Source organism: Onychostruthus taczanowskii, unplaced genomic scaffold (assembly GCF_017590055.1).
Source record: "Onychostruthus taczanowskii isolate IOZ18803 unplaced genomic scaffold, ASM1759005v1 scaffold25, whole genome shotgun sequence".
In the NCBI taxonomy this organism is placed as follows: domain Eukaryota; kingdom Metazoa; phylum Chordata; class Aves; order Passeriformes; family Passeridae; genus Onychostruthus; species Onychostruthus taczanowskii.
Window position 1 is genome coordinate 2,164,238 of NW_024499796.1, and position 18,698 is coordinate 2,182,935.

At 47.9% G+C, this 18,698-nt stretch overlaps 1 protein-coding gene across 1 annotated transcript in view; it reads left to right on the forward strand.

The window, feature by feature from the left end:
- The window catches only part of LOC121336980 (voltage-dependent N-type calcium channel subunit alpha-1B-like), a 289,393-nt gene that overhangs the window by 170,350 nt on the left and 100,345 nt on the right, over nucleotides 1-18,698 (forward strand). The window contains 5 exon segments of the mRNA XM_041406692.1: nucleotides 4,501-4,613; nucleotides 8,683-8,795; nucleotides 10,207-10,338; nucleotides 11,769-11,841; nucleotides 17,180-17,297. Of these exon segments, the coding sequence (XP_041262626.1) occupies nucleotides 4,501-4,613; nucleotides 8,683-8,795; nucleotides 10,207-10,338; nucleotides 11,769-11,841; nucleotides 17,180-17,297 (549 nt within the window).

Consider the following 18,698-nt stretch of genomic DNA (forward strand, 5'->3'; position numbering starts at 1 on the left):
TTGTTGCCTTTGAAGTCAAAACCCAGCTCCCTCTGGATACCAATATGCAGCATTTGCAAGGAAAAGGCTTTCTGGAGCATATTTATTTCTGCCTTTCACATTTCTGAGCATTTCACATCTGCTTGGGCAAAAAGGGGGAAGTTTTGCCCTGCTGAGGTTCTCCTGCTTGGTTTAATGTGAGAGGAGAGTGAGGAGAGGGAAGTGTCAGGCTCAGCACCTGCTTCTGATGCCATTGGACTTGGAGTGGGGCAGAAATGGAATTAATCCATAAATTATTGACAAAAAGGAGCTGGTAACTCTAATTAGGAACCTAATTCAAAGGTGTAGGGTGAAGGGATACTTGCATGGCCTTTGCCAACAGCACAGCTTGGAAATGAAATAAGAGTGTTTGTATCAAACCTTTCCTCCTTAAATCACATCACAAAATGCTTTTGAGTAAGGCAAATGAAATTAGGTGAGGTTTGAATACCAGGAGGCCCAAACAACAAAATTGCATTTTCAATTATTTAGGCAGGACCTTCTCAGAAGGAATCGTGTGTTGGATGCAGCAGCCTCTGCATGGAGCCAATTCCTTCTGCCTGAGGAGTTCAGGGTCTGCATTCCACTTCCCTCCATCCCAGCCTCTCTGGGCTCTGATTTGTATCATCTGGTACCTGCTGGGACACAGCTCTTGATGCCAGTTCTGGGCTCTGCTCTGGAATTCTTCAGCTGGGAAAGGCCAAGGGTGGCTCTGGCAAGAGCAGCAGCAGGCAGTTGGTTTCTAGATGCTGAGTTTTCAACAGTTCTTGGCTTTAGTTATTTATTTATTTTTAATATAGAATTAACTATTTCTTGATTCTCTCTTGCCACTTTCTAGCTTTTTTTCTTGGGGGATATTCTGGATTTGCACGTGGATTTGCATGTGTGTTTGCAGGATGTGTCAGCCTGATGGTGACTCTTTGCACTGGTGATACCCAGGGTGTGTTCAGCCTCTGCTGGAGCGGTGACTGAACATTAATCCTTGCTCCTTCCTCCTTTTTTGCCACTTTGGGATGATGTTAATTGTCTTGGCAAAGTGTCCTGAGGTCTGTTGTTGCAAATTTGCAGTTAAAAAACACTGCTGAGGATTTTTGTTGTTCTTTGGAAGAATCTGGGGGCCACCTGAGGTGTGACTGGGACATGTGAGGCTGGGGCAGAGATAAGGGGATGAGAATCTCCCTGCTAGAGATATGACATATCTGGGGGCTGTACATCCCATTGCTTCCTTGTGCATCCACAACCTCTCCCTATTATTTTATCAGCTGATTTAATGAGCTTTCACAGCATTGGATGGATATCAATCCTTGGGATAAGGACCCTGCACCTGGAAGTCATGCCAGTCAGGACCACCTGCTGAGTGTGACACCAGAGTCCCTCTCCAGCTCTCCTGGAGCCCATTTAGGCCATGGAAGGGACCCTGAGCTTTCCCTGGAGCCTTCTCCTCTCCAGGAGCAGAGGGCTCCAGCCCTGGAGCATATCCAGCATCTCTGGACTCAGGGGTGCCCTCATCACTCTGCACAGCTCCTGAAAGGTGCCTGTGCTCAGCTGGGGCTGGGCTCTTTCTCCAGGCAGCACTGACACAACCAGAGCACACAGCCTCAAGCTGGGCCAAGGGAAATTTAGGTTTGATAATTAGGAAGAAGTTTTTCACAGAAAGAGTGATAAAGTTCTGGGATGGCTGCCCAGGGAGGTGGTGGAGTCCCCATCCCTGGGTGTGTTTAACAAAACCTGGATGTGGCACTGGGCGCCAGGGTTTAGTTGAGGGGTTGGGGCTGGGTTGGATTCGATGATCTTGAAGGTCTCTTCCAACCCAGGGATTCTGTGAATTCTGTGACTCGTTCCAGCAGCTCCAGGTGTGATAAAGTTCTGGGATGGCTGCCCAGGGAGGTGGTGGAGTCCCCATCCCTGGGTGTGTTTAACAAAACCTGGATGTGGCACTGGGCGCCAGGGTTTAGTTGAGGGGTTGGGGCTGGGTTGGATTCGATGATCTTGAAGGTCTCTTCCAACCCAGGGATTCTGTGAATTCTGTGACTCGTTCCAGCAGCTCCAGGTCCTCCTGCTGGTCCCAGAGCTGGAGGCAGCCCTGCAGGTGGGTCCTCACCAGAGCAGATGGAAGGTCAGATGGATTCCCAGCACAATTATGGATTTCTCCTTACTCTGGGATCCTTGGTGCTAGAGGCAGAGTTTCCTCACTGAGTCCTTGCATCTCCTGTGAGAAAGGAGAGAAAAGTTGCAGCTTGGTCAGGTGTGAAGAGGCTTCTCCTCAAAAGTTCCAAGCTCAAGGTGAGAGGGAGTTGTGCTGCTCCTATGCCCTGAGATCCAGAGGGTGGATCTGCCTCTTCCTGGGAAAAAGGCTGTGGGTCTCAGATTTTGTCATCTTATTCCTCAGCTGGGAACATGTTGCCCTTGAGAGTCTCCTTTAATGATCTTGCTGCTGTTTTCAAGGAGAGCAGGTCACGTGGGATAATTAATGCTCGCCTGAAATTTCCTCCCCTTTTGCAAATGTTGGCACAGGTGTCCTTGCAGGCTCCTCGCTAAGGTGTTAATAAAGCCTCTCTCATCTCATTATTGCTTCCTGGATTTTAGGGAACTTTATGCTCATAGTGTTCCATGACTGGCTTTCATTTAAAATATAAAATTTAAAATTTAAAACCCCATTTTTATTTTTGAGTAATTGAAGCTGTGTTTTTCAAGGCATTTCCAAAAGCACCCAGAATGGCCCTGGGCCAGCTCTGCTCACTCCCTATGGATGTGCAGGGCTGGGAATGGAAATCCAAGGCAGAATGAAAATCTCTCCCCACGCTCAGCTGAAGCTGCAGATTGCAGTAGGTCAGAGCATGGTGGAATCATGGAATCTCCTGAGCTGGAGGGGATCCCCAAGGACCATCCAGCCCAGCCCCTGTCCCTGCCCAGCCCCCCCAACAAGCCCACCCTGGGCATCCCTGGCAGCGCTGTCCAAAGGCTCCTGGAGCTCTGGCAGCCTCGGGGCCGTGCCCATTCCCTGGGGAGCCTGGGCAGTGCCAGCACCCTCTGGGGGAAGAACCTTGCCCTGATCTCACAGAATTCACAGGATCTGTGAATTCACTGGGTTGGAAGAGACCTTCAAGACCATCGAGTCCAACCCAGCCCCAACCCCTCAACTGAACCCTGGCACCCAGTTGCCACATCCAGGCTTTGTTAAACACACCCAGGGATGGGGACTGCACCACCTCCCTGGGCAGCCATTCCAGAACTTTATCACTCTTTGTGTGAAAAACTTCTTCCTAATATCCAACCTGTATTTCCCTTGGAGACTGTGTTCTCTCGTTCTCCAGTCTGAGCTGCCCTGGCCCAGCTCCAGCCTTTCCCTGGCTCCTGTCCCTGTCCCAGAGCAGAGATGGGAACTGCCCCAGAGTGCAAAGCACCTGGAATCCAGGATCATCCTGCTGAAATTTTCCTTGTATCTGTTGCCCCTCTTCTGTCTCTGTACACCTCTGCATAAAGTTTGGCACCATCTCCTTTTTATCATTCCTGGAATCATAGAATTGAAATTACAGGAGACTGTCTTGTAGCATCTGTTCTGCTGCAGCCTCTGGGAACCTCCTGTGCTGCACTAAACAAGGTGATTAATCCCCACCTTTTGAGGTTTGATTCTTTTCCTCATCTTTTCTCCAGAGAGAGAGCTTTGCCTTCTGCTGTTTGGTTTTTCTTGGTAGTGTAGGTGGTTTTTGCTTTTTTTTTTTTTTTTTTGTTTTGTTTTGTTTTGTTTTTAACATTTCACTCTTGCTCTTGGTTATTGGCCTCCAGATCCAAACTTAAAATGCCAAAGGCAGTGTTTGCTGTAGCTTCAAGTTCTCAAAACTTGATGTGGAAATTGAAGCCTCCAGGTCTGTTCCTTCTGCCCTTTGTTTCATCATAGGTGATAAATTTTGCCATCAAAAGCTTCCCAGCCTGTGATATGTGAAGGAAAAGGAAACAGAAGGGGCTTTTCCATAATTACAGGGCTATAAAGGCATAATAAAAATAAATGTGGTAACAGGAGACACAACACCTCTGAATACGAGCCCTCAGAGTCAGCACTTCTGTTGGGTAGAAAGGTATTTTTATCATCAGAGGATGGTACAGAAACTTACACCCCACACCCAAAAGTTTCCATCTCTTGCAAGTACAGAAGTCCCAAAACATCTTTGCAATTAAATGTGACCTTTAAAAATATTAGATCCAGGGCTTTCCTTTGAAATCCCTTTACAGAGACAATGAGGATGTTATTTAATGCTCCTTCCCCCACCCAAGAGCACAGGTGAGCATTGCCTTCACACAGCTCATGGACACACAGAGAAAACTGTGCCAAACTCTGCCTGGCTCCTGTTTGCCATTGCAGAGGGATTTCCTTCTGCCAGCAGCCCCTTGGTGCTGTGAGAAAAGGAACAAAAAGCTCCCCACATGAAGAACTCTGCCCACCAAGGGCTCACGGATTAATTTAATCTCTTCTCCTGTTTCCAGATTTTGCAGAGTTTGTTTTCCTGGGGCTGTTCCTCACTGAGATGTCTTTGAAGATGTATGGGCTGGGGCCAAGGAATTACTTCCACTCTTCATTCAACTGCTTTGACTTTGGGGTGAGTAATGTCCAGGAAGGTGAATAAATCATGGCATGGTTTGGGGTGGTTAAAATCATCTAATTCCAACCCTCTGCCACGACAGGGACGCCTGCCACTGTCCCAGGCTGCCCCAACTGCAATGTCCAGCCTGGCCTTGGGCACTGACAGGGATCCAGGGGCAGCCACAGCTGCTCTGGGAATTCCATTCCAACCCCTCCCCACCCTGACAGGGAAGAATTCCTTCCCAAGTATCCCATCCAACCCTGCCCTCCATCCTGTCACTCCATGTCCTTGAAAAGCCTCCCTGTGATGAGCAGGTGTCTCTCCTGTCATTCAGGTGCTGGGCGTTTAAGGATGAGCATGGAAATCCACGGGAAGTGCTCCTGGGAGGAGCAGTCTCTGTCTAAATTAGCAGTGAAATGCATTAAGCTTCCCTCGTTATCCTCCTTTTGGAAGGGAAGTGACAGCCGGGGGATTTCATTTCCTCCAGCCCCGGGCTGTTGGCAGCATCAGCACCCCGGAGTGCTCTGATTGCCGGCAGGTTCTGTCCCTCCCATTGCAATGAGCTGATTGAAAGACAAAAAAACCCCACACATCTTCCTGCTCATGTCACCCACTGAGAGCCTTCACCTGGAGTCACACGGGCAGAGCTTTGCAGACATCACCAGGAGCAGCAAACACCTGATGAGGTGACAGCAGGGCAATAATGCAAATTCTGGCAGTGCAGAAATCCAGGCTCAAACTGCAGCTCTGTGTGAATAGCAGGGCTGGGTTTGGCTCCACCTGACAAAGAGCCTGGCGTGTGGATGTTAATTTATTCATTAAAGCTATTAGCTGTAATCTGTGCTCAGAGGAGAACTGGCCTCTCTTATCTGCAGTGGGCTGAGCAGGACTGAGGCTGTTCTAACAACCCAGATATGGAGCTTCAGATCCAGGCACAGGGAGAGGGGCTCAGGTCACTGCACTCCTCACCCAGCCCTGCTCTGACATTCAGGCTGCTGTTTCTAGCTTTTATCTGCCAAAATGCTGGGGGTGACTCTTCCTCCATGAAGCCAAATTCCTCTGCTCCCACAAGGGAGGAGGAGCTGTTGTCACTTTCAGTGAGTGACGCTCCTAAATCCAAGACTCTGAGTAGAGATTTATTCTCTTTATTGGCCATGACAGCAGCAAAACTCAGAGTAAACAGAAATTGAGATTAAATCACTCACCTGTGTCCAGCACCCCAAGGTGTTGCACAAGGCTGTCCCAAATTTGGGGCTCTGGTTTTGGGGCGTCCTGGCAGCTGTGGCTGTTAGTGTTCAGAAACACATAATCACAGAATGATTAGATGCAGGTGCTTTTATTGAAGAGCTCTGAGCGTCAGGGGCACAGACCCAAATCTGACTCTGACATGGGTTCAGGATGAACATGTTTTTATACCCTTATCATTATATAACTACATATTAATTATTAAACTTTTATTGTTCTATTGTATACACTGATTTCATCCGAGCATGGATTTTGTAATTTCCATCAAACCCCCCAAACATAGTTTCTCATTATTTTTCTTACAATTAAACAATAATTATATCCAATTACCAAACAATCATTGCATCTAACAATCATATAATTTATCATAGCCATTAAATGATTATACAGGTGCAGTTTTGCATGATCCAGTAAAGCCTAACATTTTCCCAGGGCCTACCAGGCCCAACCTTTCTTTCCAATGCCCCCTCCCCCCCCGCCCCCGAATATCCCATGATTTTAGAAACATTTTATCCCTATGCTATCATGGTGGCTCAGAGGGTTGGGATGGGTTGCCCTGCACAGCCTAAGGGACAGTGCCCAGACCTAAACCGTCCATAAATTGTTCTTTAGGGGTGTCACTGATACCTTGTGCAGGCTGCCTGAGAACAGAGACTGGACAGAGCTAAAGAATAACGCAGGGATTTATTAAAGGCCTCAGTGGATCCACCTTGGGCAGCACAAGGGTGCCCTGCGCTGGGTGGGCTCTGAGCTGCCCCCCAGCCTGGCTGCCAATTTCCGTGGATCCCCAAATCCAGGATGCTCCTTCCACAACGAGAGCTTGACAGGGACTGGTGATTTAGGAGTGTGCACAAGGCAAAAGCTGCACTTAGGAGGTGTCTGAGCCTTGTGGGCTGTGCAGCCCTGGCAGGGAGCTCTGCCGAGGGTTTCCCAGGAGGGAAAGCTGTTGATCTGTTGCTAATTCCTCCTCCTTCAGAGAATCCATAGGGATCCTCCTTCTGTCTGTGTTTTTCCCTCCCTCACCCACCTTCCAGCCCCCAGAATGAGTTCAGCCCTGGAACATCACAGAGCTCTGTACCCAGTTTTGTCTGACAAACCATCGAGATGGAGCCGTGCAAGCTCAAAGGGTGAAACAACAAACCAGAGCAACATCTGCCTGGGGAGCACCAGTCTGGTGGGAACCAGGCTCCCAGGAGGAGCTGCTGAGGAAAATGAGTTATCACTGCCGTGTACAGGGGCTGAGGAAAGGTTTTTGCTGATTCATGAGTGCCTGGGCTTGATAAGACAGGTGTCTGCTAAGGAAGGCAGGAGAATTCCTTGAAATGGAAAATGTCCAGCTATACCTGAGACAATGAAGGATTCCCAATGGTGGGAGAGAAGTTTTAGTTCCTTCTTCTTCAGATGGCAGACAGTGGAATTATCAACTACTGTGGAATTCCCTTTCACTCTGTATTTTCTGGAAGCTTAGGGCACATTGTGTGTTGCAGGACAACGCAAGCAGTAATGGAATTTTTAGAGACATCCAAGTTTTTGGTGTAAAAGGGTGGGAGAAAGAACTGTTGGCATTTCCAGTTGAGCCAGCATTAAAAAGTTCTAATTAAAATTTAGTGTCCTTCAAAACAAGATATTTTAAGGTAGTTTGATTACTAGAGCAGAAAGCAACAAGCTTCTCTCTGTCTATAAATCACAGCGTTCTCCTCCTGGCTATGGAGAAAGTTTGGGTGAGGTTTGTTCAGTTCTGGCCAATTTAGGATTCTCCTGAACCTTTTGTAACAAAGGGGTTCCCAGTGCTGCTGCCCCCATTTATCCTTCCCAGTGCACAAACCTGCTGGGCTCTGGTGATAACCAGTTCTAAACTGGTATTTATGGTGTGCTGTGCCCAGCTAGAGCCCAGGGGCAGTGGGAGCTCAGAAATGTTGGATTAATGTGAATTATGCCAGCAATTGGCAGGGAAATGCCTGCTTGACCCAATTAACTCTGCAGAAACCTGTTAGGGTTTAATTGTCCTTCCCAGCTGTGCTGAACCCATCACTGTTTGTCCTTTTCCCAGTGAAGGATTCTCGAGAAGATTTTTTTCCTTTCTTGAGGTGAATTCTCTGCCATCCTTAAACCAACCAGAAAAACAAAACTTGAAAAACCCACCTTGATTTGGGACTATTTTTTCAGCACCCCAAGGCTGACAACCAGGCAGATGATGGGATGTCTGTGCCAGAGGCTTTGCAGGATCTCATAATAATTATTGCTTTAATTGCTCTCCTAAAGACTCTCAGCTGCCAGAAGTTTCTGGTAGATGTTACTGAGAGCTGCTGTTCTGCTGCAGATGAGGAGTTTCAGTCCTTCTGATGGAAGGAGAGGATGGGGCAGATCCCTCCTGCACCTCTGCAGGTTGTGTGGGGTGGGAAAAGGAATGATAGTGGGCTGACAGGAGAATGTCCTTTATTGCTTTGGTTTTGAGCTTGTTTAAAACAAAAAATCTCAGGTTATCACTTGTATTCTGTGGTAAAAACCCCAAGTTTTATTTTCTTTCTGAATCCCATCAACTCCTGGCATTTGCAGTTGAGCCAGCATTAAAAATATCTAATTAAAAATCAGAGTGTCCTTCAAAAAAAAAAAAAAAAAAGGTATTTTAAGGTAGCTTGATTACTAGAGAAGAAAGCAACAAGCTCCTCTCTGTCTATAAATCACAGAGTGTTCTCCTCCTGGCTATGGAGATAGCTGGGGTGAGGTTTGCCAGTTCTCCTGGCTAATTTAGGATTCTCCTGAGCAGCCTGAACTCTGCTGAGCACCCCAGGGAGCTGAGCAGCAGCTGTGCCCTCTCTGAGGTGATCTCTCCCTGCAGGTGATCGTGGGCAGTATTTTTGAGGTCATCTGGGCTGCAGTGAAGCCGGGAACCTCCTTTGGTATCAGCGTCCTGCGCGCCCTGCGGCTGCTGAGGATCTTCAAAGTGACCAAGTAAGTGCAGCTGCCTTGGCACTCACATGTGGCATTCACATTCTCTGGAAAAATCCCGTTGCCCAGGATTTTTCTCCTGGAAAGCTGAGAGGCTTCTGCAGGAGTGTTGTGGAAATTTATGACAAATTTAGGTGCTCCTGCTGTTGTTTTCCACCTTGTTTTTTACGCTGTTACCTCTTCAGTGCTCCCTTGTTTCCATCACTCCCTGAATTCTTCCTAGCTTGAAGTAACAGGAGGAGGGACAGCCCCTCCCTCCAAAAGTACCCCAACCACCTTAAATAGATAGAGAAAATCTGAGCAAAACAGTTATTTGAAGTAACCAGGAATGAGTTTTGTAGCTCTGTGGGGCTGATTTGTACCTGCTAATTGTTTATTGCTAATTATTATTATTTGGATCCCAGGTTTGTGTGTCGTACTAGGTCATTTGTTGTGTTCTGGTAAAAATGGGGTGGAAACTTTACATTTACTTTAAATAAAGGTCCAGCAAGAAAGGTGGGTACCTACACCAAAAATGCCACTGTGCTTTACCTTTGCACTGATTTATGTGTGGGAAACTCCTGGGTTTGCAGCAAATTCAGAGCAATTTTTACCAGTTCATTTTACCAGAGCTGCTGAGATCTGCCCTTGCTGATTTTGTAAATATTTTGGATATTTTTGCAAGTTACAATTTTATTTTTGTGGGTTCTGACCACTTATTGCAGTCAGCATGATAAAGGGATGAAACATGGAATTATTTAGTTTGGAAAAGACCTTCAAGCCCATCGTGTCCAACCACTTTCCATGGCCACCACTCATCCATGTCTCCAAGTGCCACATCTGCAGAGATGGAGAGGCCACCATTGCCTGAGCAGCCTGGCCAGGGCTTGACAACCCTTTTAATGAAGAAATTTTTCCCAGTACACCATGTAAACCTGCCTGGGACAGTTTGAGGCTGTTCCCTCTTGTTATTGCTTGTTCGAGAAGAGACACAAAACCAAGCTGAGGGCTCCACCCCTTCTCAGGACAGCAAATGACACTCTCAAACCACTGATGCTGAAGTTCCCCTGCCCTAATTAAGTGGATTTTTCACCCCACACAACAGAATTGAGTTCATTACATGACCAGAGCCAGGTCCCTGCAGCTCCCAGGGGGAATCCTGCATTATCCCAGTGCCTAAGTGGAAAGACAGGTGTCTGCTAAGGAAGGCAGGAGCGTCCCCTGAAATGGAAAATGTAAGCCTCCTCCTTCTGAATTATTACAGTTTTCAAATTAAGGGGCTCTCAGGCAAAGATATGGGAGGAGAACTGCCCCAGCTCTGACAGATGGGGATAGAACACACACCCAGCTACACCTGAGACACATGGGAAATAAATTCCTATTAATTTCTCCCCAAAGGCTCTTCCCCACTCATGTCTCCCCTGATCCAATGCAGGTACTGGAATTCCCTGAGGAATCTGGTGGTCTCCTTGCTGAACTCCATGAAGTCCATCATCAGTTTGCTTTTCCTCCTCTTCCTGTTCATCGTGGTCTTTGCTCTGCTGGGGATGCAGCTCTTTGGAGGGCAGTAAGTTGTTGATTTTTTTTTTTCCCCTTAAAGTCAGGATTAAATTGTGAGGCTGTATTTTTTGTTTGGAGTTAGATGTTTATTGGTTTTTATTTAGGTTATAGTTTTGTAAGTTGTGGGCTCTATAGTATTTTGTATACTACAAAATGGAGTTGTATCTCTTTTTTTACAAGGTCTTTTAAGGATAAACTGTCTAATTAAGAAATTATACTTAAATTATTACTTAAATACTTAAATTATTTTTATTTTTTACTCAATAGTTAACTGTGTTTTGTAATGTGAATTTTTTTGACACAATACTGCTTAATCTTATGAAGAAGAAGGTGAAGAAAGAAGGTAAAGAAGTAGGACTAGCTTCTGTCTTAAAACTTTCATTTTGTTGTATATATATTATTATATTCTAAAATTTTAAACTCTAAGATTTTTTTACTTTGTGATATTACAAACTTTTATTTAAACGCATACTCATAATCTTAGTTTTATTATTTAATTTTGAAAGTGTTTTCTGTGACTTTAGGTCAAATATAGTGTTCTCTTAGGGGTTAGTGTCTGTTAGTACAGAAAACTAAACATTTTTAGTAACTAGGGTTTTAACAGTGAGTCTGCCTGGAAGGGTTCACATCCCTGATTTCAGGGCTGGGGATAGGGAAGTAATTCCTGTTCTGGTGTTTTTCCTGGAGCTGGATTCTTTCCTAAGGGAGAATGTCCCCAGTTCAAAGCCTCCTCATCATCCCGTGGTGCCCAGGACACCCAGAGCTGAAACAGGACTGGGGGCAGCACTTTCTGTACTGGTTCCTTCCCTGGTAACCAGAGTGCCATTGTATTTATCCCCTATAAAATATAATATCCAAATATAAAATAGAATGGCACTCTGGAATATTTTCCTGCTGGAAACACAGTTTGGTTGGATCTGATGATTCTCATTAGAAATGCCAGCAATGGTGAATTTTGCACTAAGAGCCATCATGGTGTTACCATTTAACTCCAGTCTCACTTCTGAACTGAAATAATGAAATGGTTTTGTTTAGTCTTTTATTTTCCCAGTCAATACCTATTTTAGCTTTAAAATAGTACAAAGAAATTATCAGCTAAGAGAGTCATTTCAGTTTGGGCTTTTACACTTGAGAATGAAAACTTCTTGGAATGGCTCATTCTGCAAGATCATTGGAGATTGTGATTGTTCATTTTAATTGGGGATGAAAATGAATTTCAAAGCATCAGAATTTTCTCTGGGAACGAAATTGAGTTTTTGCTGATGGTTCTGTTGAGCACCTTCTGAGATGTTCCCCACCAAGCTCGCCTGGGGTGTTGCAGCCAGGTGGAACAAATGTTACTCCCTGCCTTGCTTTATGGGGAGTTAAAGGGTGTTCCAGGGCTGCCTGGAGCTACCTGGCCCTCCCCACTCTGGTTTTTATTTCTCCCTTCTCCAGGTTCAATTTCCAAGATGAAACTCCAACCACGAATTTTGATACCTTCCCTGCTGCCATCCTCACAGTCTTCCAGGTAACGCCATTCCTTGTCCTGGGGCAGTGCTAGAATTCAAATTCCTGGGTGTTTCTTCCTGCTTAGGGAGGGCAAACAAGCCCCCGAAAACCTGTGGAATTTAGGAAAGGGGGAGTCCTTCCTTCTCATATGTTTTATTTTGCTGACCAATTCATGCATCACTAAAAATCAAATTAAAAAACAGTGCTGTGGTTTTAAGGAAAATTAGAACAAAATATTTTTTGCTAGGGGGAAAAATGCTGATAATACAGAGATTTCTTTGCTAAATTAAAATCTGTGTGTGCCTGGGTGTGCCCTTTGTGTTCTCCAGCCCCTGCCCAAGGAGTTGCAGCTCTGGCAGATGCAGTGCTTGGATTTAAAGCTGAATTTTGCAGCTGTTTTCTACCTGTCTTTTTTAAAAAAACAATAAAATAAATTTAAAATCATTTTAAAAGAACATTTTCAGGTGTTTCCCACCTCAGGAGAGTTGGGGCTTCTCCAACTGCAGGTGACCCTCACACATCCAGCATTTCCAGCCTTGCCCTTCACAGTGTGGGCTCCCCCTGACCCAAAATTCCCCAGATCTCAGCAAGGTCTGGCTGATGTATTTCTGTGTCATGACCCCAAAAGGAGATAGACAGGACTGGAGGGGAAGTGATGACAATTTCTGGATTAAGACAGAAAAAGAATCTCAAGGGAAACCTGAGAGCTCTGCAGGAGCCACTGCCAGATGTGAGGGGTTCAGTGCTCACCTCACAGGATATTGCCCATCACGGGGGATTAAGATTTGCATAAGATTTGCATAAGACTTTGTGCTCATCAAAGGAAGGGCTCAGAGACAGGTATTGCAAGGGAGCAGCTCCGGATATGAGCCATGGGTATGTTGGTTTTGCTTTGCTTTGGGACTGGAGCTGCCTGTGGAATACTCAGCTGGAATATTTCCTGTCAGTCCTGAAACAAACATGCTGCAGTGTGGGGTGAAGGAAAGCACGTGGGTTTAACATATTTGCCTGGAATGTCAGGGGAAGGAGCAAAACCCAGCAAAAGCCATCAGCCCTGGATTAACTGTGGTCTCCCAGAGACTCTTTGGTATCCCCTGCTCTCCTTCCATCCTACTCCTTCCCTGAACTGCAAACTCCAGCTCAGTGTTTCTCCACTCTGGGATTGGGATCCCTTTCCAGGCTTTTCTTCCATAACTTTAGCCAGGCTGAGGAGAGCAGCATCAGTCAGGGACAGCATTCAATGTGCTGAATAAATAAAGTTAGATACACCCTGCCCCCCCTGTACCTTTGTGGATTGTCTGTGTAAGAAGCTTCTCAAACAAACACTTCTGCCCTCTGCTTTGGCCCATTTTTATCCCAGCAGCCCTGGCTGGGTCATGGTCCTGTCACTGGACACCCAGGATGGGTTTTGTCCACCTGGCAGCTGGCTGAGCTCAGCCTAAACTCCCTCAGAGGAGCATCAACCTTCATCTCCAGCTCCTGGTTCTGAGGAAGTCCCTGTGAGCTGAATGTCCAAATAATCCAAATACACACACAAACAACATCCATGAGCACAGAGCCTCTGGAAAGCAGAGTTCTGTCTTAGATACCTGTGCCCTGCTCCCTGATTTCCTCTGGAAATCCTCACAGGGTGCTGGGGGCAGAGCAGAGCAGTGGGGACAGCTGGAAATGAGAGGTGGCAGTGGCAGGATGGGAGCAGAGCTCTGCCCTGCCCCTGACACACAGAATGACTGGGCTGGAGGAGACCTTCCAGATCATCGAGTCCAACCCAGCCCCAACCCCTCAACTAAACCCTGGCACCCAGTGCCACATCCAGGCTTTGTTAAACACACCCAGGGATGGGGACTCCACCACCTCCCTGGGCAGCCATTCCAGAGCTTTATCACCCTTTTCTTAAAAAACTTCTTCCTGATATCCAACCTAAATTTTCCTTGGTGCAGCTTGAGGCTGTGTGCTCTGGTTGTGTCAGTGCTGCCTGGAGAAAGAGCCCAGCCCCAGCTGAGCACAGGCACCTTTCAGGAGCTGTGCAGAGTGATGAGGGCACCCCTGAGTCTCCTTTTCTCCAGGCTGAGCACCCCCAGCTTCCTCAGTGGTTCCTCTCAGGGTTTGTGTTTCCAGACCCTCTCCAGCCTTGTTGCCTCCTCTGGACAAGCTCCAGCCCCTCAATGTCCTTCCCAAACTGAGGGACCAGGACTGGACACAGCACTCAGGGTTTGCCCTCACCAGTGCCGATATCTAGCTGTGGGTCCCTGTCAGAGCACCCTGCCTGTGAGGTGTGACATGGAGCTGCTGGCATTCAGCCTTCCCTAGGCACCTCCCTTTCTCTGCAGCCCCTGAAAGCAGCACAATCCTGTTCCTGTCCCACCCTTAACCTGCTCGTTATTCCATTAACATTTCACAGCAGCTCTTGACAGCTGCTTTATTGCATCACCTGCTGGCTCCTCAGTATTAAACAGTGACATGCACTCCAAATGGTCATTTGGGGCAGCTGAAGGCAGTTTGGAGCCTGGGGAATAACAAAAATAATCAAAATACACACGCAAACAACATCCATGGGCACAGAGCCTCTGGAAAGCAGAGTTCTGTGTTAGATACCTGTGCCCTTGCTCCCAAGTCCTCATTGCCTGTGCCACTCCCTCTGCATTGCTGTCCTTCCTTCTCCTCAGCAAAAATTCCTTGCAGCATCCCTAAAGAGACCTGAGAGAGCAGAAGGAATTTCATTAACTGCTTGAGGACAGAGCCAGCAGATCCTGGATCCTGCAAGCTCCTCCTAATTACTTAAGTAATTCCTGCAGCTGATGGGTGACAGTGGGAAGGACACCAGCTCCTCTTTCCAGGGCCTCAGGGAGCATCCTCAGCTTGTCCAGGCAGGCTGCTCAGTTCACATTATTTATCTCTCTGCAAAAGCTCCATAAAATATCTCTTTTTTTTCCTTGAACTTTTTGTTCCACTCCTATATAATCCAAAAGTTGGATTTTGAATCCAGACCCTGCTGGACTTTGTCATACCTGCAAATCCTGGTCTTCTGCTTGGAAATAGAAAAGTTCCCAGTGGTTGCCCTTGCCATGAATATTTGTGTGCTCAAAAATTACTTTATGGCTATTCCCAGAAAGCAGGAGCAGCTGTGATTTCATGGAAATTCTGTGAATGCACATTTGTGGACAATACTCCGCATAATTTAGTGGCAGATTAGAAAGCCCAAAGCCCTGTTTCATATTCTCTGGTGCAAATCCAGACCAGCTCCAGCAGTGTTGGGTCTGAATCCTGATTTTGGAATTATTTGAGGCTGATTTGGGCATTTGGGAGAGGAGTTGGTGTCTGCACTGGGTGTCCTTGTGTCTAGACTTGCTCTTGCCCAGTGCTGTCATCAGCATCATTCCTACAGCCAGAAATTTCCTCTCTCTCAGCAGCTGACAGCCAGGCTGGAGTTTGCAGGCTGGGGTTTACAGTCATTTCAAGGATCCTGTGTGCACATGGAACTCCATTACTACAGCACACATCAGGCTTAGGGCTTTTTATCTTCTTTTTTTTGTTGTTGTTGTTTTTTTTCCACCTACTAAACCCAAAGACAACTTCCTGTTTAGGAATTGGATCTTCACGTCCCAGTGTTTTAATGCACTAAAAGTGGTCATTGTTTGGCTCTGCCAGGGCAGGCAGAGGATGAGCTGATATGCCCAGAATTCCAGATTTTGGTGAAGAAAGGAACACCAGAAAATTCAGACTGGTGAAAAATCAGCATTTAGCGTGGCAAGGCCTGTTGGTGTCTTGCACACTGAATAGTTTTCCTATTATTCCTGTATTGTTAATTAGCCCTGGGCTGATAATCAGAGGTGCAGCTCTGTGCTTGTCCCTGCTCAGGGACAAGGAGGATCAGAGATCCCTTCAGGCTGTCCCTGCTCTGTCCTTGCTCACACACAGAGACTGTTGCTGCTGTTTAGGGATTTTTTTGGGCTTTGTGACCCTCTGGGTCAAACCTGGGGAAACTGAAGAGGAACCCGTGGTGTGCAGCCCGGGCAGTGGTCGTGGTGCCCAGATTGCTGCCCAGGCACATTCCAGCTGCAGGAAGGCTCTGCCAGCCCCGAGGAGCAGAGGAGAGGTGGCAGGAGGTGACAGAGCTCCTGCTGTTGGGGACAGGGAGTGAGGGCTGGGGGAGCCGAGCAAACCCAACCCTGCCTGCAGGAAGGGCACAAGAGAGGCTGGCACTGGCACAGCTCCCAATGAGGGCACTGATCTGGGAGCTCAGGGCTTTCTTGGGGCTGTGGGAAGTGCCCTGCATGGGACTGGTGAAACCTGGGATCTCTGCATGGCTCAGAAAGGGAGAGGGGGAGAAAGAAGTGTCAGAATGTCAAATGTGGATTTTTCTTCCTTTGCCTGTGTGAGGGCCCCTGGTCGAGGTGGGCAGTGGGCAAGTGACCCAGAGGGGCAGGGGCAGAGCAGGGTCACCCAGTCCAGCCCCACCAAGCCCACCCTGGGCATCCCTGTCAGCGCTGTCCAAAGGCTCCTGGAGCTCTGGCAACCTCAGGGCCGTCCCTATTCCCTGGGGAGCCTGGGCAGTGCCAGCACCCTCTGGGGGAAGAACCTTGCCCTGATCTCCAGCCTGAGCTGCCCTGGCCCAGCCCCAGCCGTGCCCTGGCTCCTGTCCCTGTCCCCGAGCAGAGATGGGAGCTGCCCCTCGGGAGGAGCTGCAGCCCCAGGGAGCTCTGCCCTCACTCTGCTCCAGCTGAACAATCCCAGAGCCCTCAGCTGCTCCTCACGGGCCCCTCCAGACCCTTCCCCATCCCTGTGTCCTCCTTTCGACACTCTCTCACAGCTTTAGATCTTTTTCTGATATTGAGACACCCAAAACTCCCCAGCACGGGGGGTGAGGCTGCTCCAGCCCAGAGCAGAGCGGGACGATCCCTCCCTCCCCCATCTGGTGGTGCTGGGCCTGGTGTCCCCCATGGGCTCCTCATTTCCCAGGGACATTCCCTGGTGGCTTTGCTCTGCCTGGCTCGCCAGAGCTGCCTTTCACAGAATTCACAGAATGACCAGGTTAGAAGACACCTTAAAGATCATCGAGTCCAACCCAGCCCCACCCAGTGCCACATCCAGGCTTTGTTAAACACACCCAGGGATGGTGACTCCACCACCTCCCTGGGCAGCCATTCCAGAACTTTATCACTCTTTCAGTGAAAATTTTTTTCCTAATATCCAACCTAAATTTTCCTTGGCCCAGCTGGAGGCTGTGCGCTCTGGTTCTGTCAGTTCCTGGAGAAAGAGCCCAGCCCCGGCTGAGCACAGGCACCTCTCAGGAGCTGTGCAGTGATGAGGTGACCCTTTCCCGTGAGTGACCTCTGTGTCCCTCCCTCTCTGTGCAGATCCTGACGGGGGAGGACTGGAACGCTGTGATGTACCATGGGATAGAGTCACAGGGCGGCGTCCATTCCGGAATGTTCTCCTCCATCTACTTCATCGTGCTCACCCTGTTTGGTAACTGTATCCTTTCACGGGCATCCTTGGTGGCACAGTCCTGCCCACACTGCTAGAAATCCCCACTTTTCCCTGAATTCTCACAGCCTCATCCTTTAAAAGTCAAATTATTGCCGTGGCTTTGCTCCTGACAGCACTGGAGGTGAGTTGTCCAACTTGGTGTAGCTTTTATTACAGGAACTTAAGAATTTTTCCTTTAGTTTAGAGAAATTTCATTTTAATTGTTGAGTTTTGCCTTGAAAATGTTCTATTAAGAGTTAATTTAGATTGTGGGAGAAATAATTGAGGGCAGGTCAGAGCAGGACCTTGAATATCTTCACAAACAGTTTGTTTTTAGCCAGGGGAGGATTGAGATGGTCTTGGTGGAGGTGAGTAGGTGAGGTGGTGGAGATGAGGCTCCATTCTCTTGGTGCCTTTGTCTAGGGCACCTTAACCAGCTGTGCTGTCCCAAATGCTCAGAATTATCTCATCTCCACATAATGCTTCAAATTTCGTTCTAGATCTTGGGTTTCAGGTTCTGGGAGTGTTCAGTGCTCCAAGCCTTGGCACATGAAGTGTCTGTTTTGTTCTTCTGAGAGATGGAAATCTCTCAGAAGAACAAAACTGGGAGCTTTCATCCCCCCAGTGTCCCAGGGTTTCTGCTGGGGAAGGGGTGGTGTGTCCCAGAGGTCCAGGGAAGCAGGGACAGAGTGACACCGGGATGGCATTTGGGAAGGGAGGCTGTATTTTGTATGTATTTTGTATTTTATACATAAGCAAGCAAAGCAGCTCCCTGATGGAGCAGCTGGGTGTGAGGGGGAGAGCCAGGAGGGCAGAGGGGCTGTGGTGGCCCTGTCCCTGTGCCAGTGGTGGCCAGTGCTCTGTGACAGTGCCAGCACCAACCAGCCACAGCATCACTGGTGTGAGGACACAGCCCTAAGCTGCACCAGGGGAGCTTTAGGCTGGACCTTAAGGAGAAGTTCTTCCCAGAAAGTGTGGTTGGGCATTGAAGGGGCTGTCCAGGGAGGTTTGGAGTCCCCATCCCTGGAGTGTTTAAGGAAAGATTGGATCTGGCTCTAGGTGACAAGGTGGTGTCAGGTCTAGGTTAGACTTGATCTAGAGGTCTTTTCCAGCCTAGTTAATTCTGTGATTGTGTGATTGATTCTGTGATTGATCCTGTAATTCTGTGATTTTGTGACTGATTCTGTGACTGATTCTGTGGCTGCAGCCACGAGCTGTGTGGATCCAGAGGGAGCATCCCTAAAACAGGAAACCCAAGAATTGTGGCTGAGCTGAGGCAGCCCTGGCTGCTTTGTTTGCTCTGCAAATTGGGATGAGAACATCCCAGAGTGGGATGAGAACATCCCAGAGTGGGATGAGAATGTCCCAGAGTGAGATGAGAATGTCCCAGAGTGGGATGAGAACTCC